Genomic DNA, 6,472 nt, shown 5'->3' on the forward strand with positions numbered 1-6,472 from the left:
ATTTCACGTCACGGAGCCGATGATTCCTGAAATACATAAGTCGCGATGATAATCTCATTCCGTTAGTAGCTTTCGGCAATGTCGCGAGACATCCTTCGCACATTCGCAAATCTATAATAATGGGGATAAATATAGAAGTTGATAGGAGAGATGCATGTTTAAAAAAAGGTATATCTAATGAAGATATCTTCTGAAATATTGAGGAATTATAATAATCATCATTAAACATGGAAGAAATTATATGACATCCTAAAACTTTGATATTTGCGTACAATGTACTAAGTTTATAAAATATTATGAGCGTGTGAAACGTGTAAAAGCTACTAAAATTTAGTACTTGAGAATTTATATATTAATACCTGAATAACATATTAATACCTGACGGGTACAAAACGCACAGACAAATGTATTAAAATAATTACTCATTTATATATTCTTATTAATATTACTTACAATCAATACACAACACACAAAATTAAATAATACATTATTTAATATATAATGCAATTTTGTCTTTATATTATATTTTATATACATATAAGAGTATATATCATAATTGTTACATATTTCGACATTAAATAAGATGCATATAGCAAAATTTTTTTAGTCCAAATTAATAATTAGTCTAATCGTCTAAGCTTCTACATTGTTATCACCAAAATTGTTATTGTTGTCGTTGTCGCCATTGCCATTATCAGATGTGCTGTTGTTTTTATAGCCATTATTAACTGTGTTGCTGTCTCCATTGTTATCATTCGTCGTGCTAATTCCATTCCCACCAATGGTTGCAATGTTGCTTCCATCGTCTTCATTGAGTGGGGGGTTTCCTCCATCACCATCATTGGGTGCGAAATGGTTTTCATCGCTACCTTCGGGTGTGCTATTGTTTCTAATGTCATTCTCGGGTACGCTGTTGTTTCTATCCTCGGCATCGGCAATGCTATCGTTTCCATCAGCTGCATTTTCGGTTCCAGAGTTATCCCGTTTGTTGTCGCTCCCATCTGGGCCGCTAACTCCGTCGTCGTTGCCTCGCTCCGCAGACCCGCCTGTCCGGGGGCCCTTACTTCCCTCGCTAGCCCCGTTGTCGTTGTCTTGCTCTGCAGACTCGCCTGTCCGGGCACCCTCACCTCCTTCGCTAACCCCGTCGTCGTTGCCTCGTTCCGCAGACCCACCTGTAGTGGCGCCCTCACCGCCGGTGCCACTGTTACCTCTATCCGCAGATCCTCCTTCTGCAGATTCTCCGTTTGCATCGCCGTCACCGCCGGCGCCGCTGTTACCCCTTTCCGCAGATTCTCCGTTTGCGTTGCCGTCACCGCCAGCTCCGCTGTTTTCCTCTTCCACGGAACCTCCGTTCGCGTTGCCGTCACCGCCAGCGCCGCTGTTTCGATTTTCCGCGGATCCTCCGTTTGCGTTGCCGTCATCGCCGTCGTCGCCGTTACCTTCTTCCGCGGAACCTCCGTTTCCGTTGCCGTCACCGCCGGCGCCGCTATTTCCCCCTTCCGCGGATCCTCCATTCGCGTTGCCATCACCGCCGTTGCCGCCGTTACCCTCTTCCGCGGAACCACCGTTTGCATTGCCATCACCGCCAGCGCCGCTGTTTCCCCCCTCCGCGGATCCTCCGTTTGCGTTGCCGTCGCCGCCGTTACCCTCTTCCGCGGAACCTCCGTTTGCGTCGCCATCACCGCCGTCGCCGCCGTTACCTCCTTCTGCAGATCCTCCGTTTGCGTCGCCGTCACCGCCGGCGCCGCTGTTACCTCCTTCCGCGGATCCTCCGTTTGCGTTGCCGTCGCCGCCGTCGCCGCCGTTACCCTCTTCCGCGGAACCTCCGTTTGCGTCGCCATCACCGCCAGCGCCGCTGTTTCCCTCTTCCGCGGATCCTCCGTTTGCGTTGCCGTCACCGCCGTCGCCGCCGTCGCCGCCGTTACCTCCTTCTGCAGATCCTCCGTTTGCGTCGCCGTCACCGCCGGCGCCGCTGTTACCTCCTTCCGCGGATCCTCCGTTTGCGTTGCCATCGCCGCCGTCGCCGCCGTTACCTCCTTCTGCAGATCCTCCGTTTGCGTCGCCGTCACCGCCGGCGCCGCTGTTACCTCCTTCCGCGGATCCTCCGTTTGCGTTGCCGTCACCGCCGTTGCCGCTGTTACCCTCTTCCGCGGAACCTCCGTTTGCATTGCCATCACCGCCAGCACCGCTGTTTCCCCCCTCCGCGGATCCTCCGTTTGCGTTGCCGTCGCCGCCGTCGCCGCCGTTACCCTCTTCCGCGGAACCTCCATTTGCGTCGCCATCACCGCCGTCGCCGCCGTTACCTCCTTCTGCAGATCCTCCGTTTGCGTCGCCGTCACCGCCGGCGCCGCTGTTACCTCCTTCCGCGGATCCTCCGTTTGCGTTGCCGTCACCGCCGTTGCCGCCGTTACCCTCTTCCGCGGAACCTCCGTTCGCATTGCCATCACCGCCGACGCCGCTGTTTCCCCCCTCTGCGGATCCTCCGTTTGCGTTGCCGTCGCCGCCGTCACCGCCGTTACTCTCTTCCGCGGAACCTCCGTTTGCGTCGCCATCACCACCAGCGCCGCTGTTTCCCTCTTCCGCGGATCCTCCGTTTGCGTTGCCGTCACCGCCGTTGCCGCCGTTACCCTCTTCCGCGGAACCTCCGTTCGCATTGCCATCACCGCCAGCGCCGCTGTTTCCCCCCTCCGCGGATCCTCCGTTTGCGTTGCCGTCGCCGCCGTTACCCTCTTCCGCGGAACCTCCGTTTGCGTCGCCATCACCGCCGTCGCCGCCGTTACCTCCTTCTGCAGATCCTCCGTTTGCGTCGCCATCACCGCCGGCGCCGCTGTTACCTCCTTCCGCGGATCCTCCGTTTGCGTTGCCGTCACCGCCGTTGCCGCCGTTACCCTCTTCCGCGGAACCTCCGTTCGCATTGCCATCACCGCCAGCGCCGCTGTTTCCCCCCTCTGCGGATCCTCCGTTTGCGTCGCCGTCACCGCCGGCGCCGCTGTTACCTCCTTCCGCGGATCCTCCGTTTGCGTTGCCGTCGCCGCCGTCGCCGCCGTTACCCTCTTCCGCGGAACCTCCGTTTGCGTCGCCATCACCGCCGTCGCCGCCGTTACCTCCTTCTGCAGATCCTCCGTTTGCGTCGCCATCACCGCCGGCGCCGCTGTTACCTCCTTCCGCGGATCCTCCGTTTGCGTTGCCGTCACCGCCATTGCCGCCGTTACCCTCTTCCGCGGAACCTCCGTTCGCATTGCCATCACCGCCGAGCGCCGCTGTTTCCCCCCTCTGCGGATCCTCCGTTTGCGTCGCCGTCACCGCCGGCGCCGCTGTTACCTCCTTCCGCGGATCCTCCGTTTGCGTTGCCGTCGCCGCCGTCGCCGCCGTTACCCTCTTCCGCGGAACCTCCGTTTGCGTCGCCATCACCGCCGTCGCCGCCGTTACCTCCTTCTGCAGATCCTCCGTTTGCGTCGCCATCACCGCCGGCGCCGCTGTTACCTCCTTCCGCGGATCCTCCGTTTGCGTTGCCGTCACCGCCGTTGCCGCCGTTACCCTCTTCCGCGGAACCTCCGTTCGCATTGCCATCACCGCCAGCGCCGCTGTTTCCCCCCTCTGCGGATCCTCCGTTTGCGTCGCCGTCACCGCCGGCGCCGTTGTTACCTCCTTCCGCGGATCCTCCGTTTGCGTTGCCGTCACCGCCGTTGCCGCCGTTACCCTCTTCCGCGGAACCTTCGTTTGCGTTGCCATCACCGCCAGCGCCGCTGTTTCCTTCTTCCGCGGAACCTCCGTTTGCGTTGCCATCACCGCCGGCGCCGCTGTTGCCCCCCTCCGCGGATCCTCCGTTTGCGTTGCCGTCACCGCCGTCGCCGCCGTTACCTCCTTCTGCAGATCCTTCGTTTGCGTCGCCGTCACCGCCGGCGCCGCTGTTACCTCCTTCCGCGGATCCTCCATTTGCGTTGCCGTCACCGCCGTTGCCGCCGTTACCCTCTTCCGCGGAACCTTCGTTTGCGTTGCCATCACCGCCAGCGCCGCTGTTTCCTTCTTCCGCGGAACCTCCGTTTGCGTTGCCATCACCGCCGGCGCCGCTGTTGCCCCCCTCCGCGGATCCTCCGTTTGCGTTGCCGTCACCGCCGTCGCCGCCGTTACCTCCTTCTGCAGATCCTTCGTTTGCGTCGCCGTCACCGCCGGCGCCGCTGTTACCTCCTTCCGCGGATCCTCCGTTTGCGTTGCCGTCACCGCCGTTGCCGCCGTTACCCTCTTCCGCGGAACCTTTGTTTGCGTTGCCATCACCGCCGGCGCCGCTGTTGCCCCCCTCTGCGGATCCTCCATTCGCGTTGCCGTCACCGCCGGCGCCGCTGTTTCCTTCTTCTGCAGATCCTCCGTTCTCTGCGCTGTTCCCATTTTCCGTAGATCCTCCGTTTCCTACGCTGTTACCACCTTCTGCAGATCCTCTGTTCCCTGCGCTGTTGCCATCTTCCGCAGATCCTCCGTTCTCTGCGCTGTTGCCACCTTCCGCAGATCCTCCGTTTCCTGCGCTGTTGCCACCTTCCGCAGATCCTCCGTTCCCTGCGCTGTTGCCATTTTCCGCAGATCCTTTGTTACCGTCACCGGCGTCGCTATTATTATTTTCAGATGAGTTCTTGCTTTCTTCGCTGCTTTCAGATGTACTCTTGCTTTCTTCGCTGCTTTCAGATGTACTCTTGCTTTCTTCACTACTAGATTTGCTTTTGTCTTCATCAGGTTTTTTGGTAGTTATTGGAGCTGGTGTTGTTAAAATACTTTTTGCGTAACCTTCTACATGTAGTAAAATTCCTTCTCCAGGTTTTCCGATACATATTATTGCTACATCTGTGGGGGTATTTTTTTTCACAATAAATTGAGTCTGTGTATTTCTCTTGTTTAAGATGCTAACATATGTGAGATTTGAATTCTTTGGTGCTCTACAGCCGATTGTGACTATCATTGGCCTCGGAATGTTAGGCTGCAATATATTAACGGGATATTAATAGTGTATCAATTTTAAAATTATGAGCATAATAAAAATATTGTTATTTTTTTATCTATTATAAGTTTTTACATCTAAAATGTATCAATACAATTCTCAAATAAATCAACCAAGGCTAATACAATCGTAAATATTTCGGAAAGGTCTAGGTTTATTTTGCAACTAATTTTACAGTTTTCGAAATCGAAAGGTTTATAAAGATGCTTATTAGCATCAGTAATATAATTTCAGGGATGCTAGCGAATCCCTTTTTTTACTTTTTGTTTTTTTTGTAAATGCTACTTTTAGTCCTTTTTTTTCAAATTTGATTACTTTTTTTTTACTATTTATAATATGAAATCTCGATAATATTTAACAGCATTACAAAGCAGCTGCTGAACATCTATTGCCAAAATCTATTTTAATATTCGAGCTAAACATTTTTCGTTTTTTTAAGTTTCTTCCTCATAAGTTGAAGAAACCTGAAACTAGTTCTATTGTATTCGCAAAAATCGAGTCCTTTTACTAGGGATTTCTGAGGCTTTTCTCTTAGATGAATAGTTTTTTCTTTAGCTTAAATATGCCAGCCCTTGCTGAACACGAGTGAATAGATCATTACTGAGGAAAAAGTTTTGGTATAAAAACTTGATGGGAGAATCGAAATTTTCGTTACCATTGAAAATTGTGAAAGTTAGTTTGAATCTCATACATGTAGTACTGATGTAGAGAGACGTTTTAGTGATTCTGGTAACCAGTTGACAGAAAAAAAGAACCTTAACCCTTGAACACAGCGATCTCGTAAAATACGTAAACCTTTTTTCGGGTCTGGGAGACTTTTTCAACTTTGAGAAGCTATAATTTTGGTTTTAGTCAACATTTTTTAACAATCTTGTTTTTTACATAAAAGTTCAGAATCTTAGAAATGTCATTGCATAATCGGCATTATTGAAAAATAATTTATTGTATAAGTTATAAAACATAAACTATTAAGCACAAATAAGAAATTATTCAAAAATCCATTTTTTATTAATAACATCATATCTCCACAACAAAAAAAACTTTTAAGAACTTTTAAATACGGCGTTGTAAAGTTAAAGAGTCATACTTTAAAAAAAGTATGGTACTGTTATTCCTTTTAAAAAGTGTAATTATATAAAAGAGAATATGAGGTATTTTTGGGTGTCTAAAAATCTACTTTTAAAAAAAATTACGTCTTTGCAACAAAAAACTTTAAAAACTTTACAATATAGCGTTTTAAAGCTAAAGAATCATACTTTGAAAAAAAATTATGTTACTGCCTTTTTATTCAAAAATATACTTATGTAACAAGGCAAATATAAAGTATTTTTGATTAAATCAAAGTGTCTAAAATTGAAAATTGATGTGTTTGATAATTATCAATATTATAATATATTTCGGACCCTACGCAAAAGTTCCCTTTTTCACGGCACTATAATATTTTAACTTTATACAAAGTAACATACGCGGACAGATCTGAACGTG

General features: G+C 50.1%; 1 protein-coding gene across 1 annotated transcript; it reads right to left on the minus strand.

The window, feature by feature from the left end:
* Positions 1-499: 499 nt before the first annotated feature.
* LOC105200896 (uncharacterized PE-PGRS family protein PE_PGRS54) lies at positions 500-4,534 on the minus strand. The gene has a single exon (XM_039452580.1). It carries the CDS (start codon positions 4,384-4,386, stop codon positions 634-636), a length of 3,753 nt encoding a protein of 1,250 aa, XP_039308514.1. The 5' UTR covers positions 4,387-4,534; the 3' UTR covers positions 500-633.
* Between the last annotated feature and the right edge of the window lie 1,938 nt (positions 4,535-6,472).

This window comes from Solenopsis invicta, chromosome 8, assembly GCF_016802725.1.
Source record: "Solenopsis invicta isolate M01_SB chromosome 8, UNIL_Sinv_3.0, whole genome shotgun sequence".
NCBI lineage: Eukaryota > Metazoa > Arthropoda > Insecta > Hymenoptera > Formicidae > Solenopsis > Solenopsis invicta.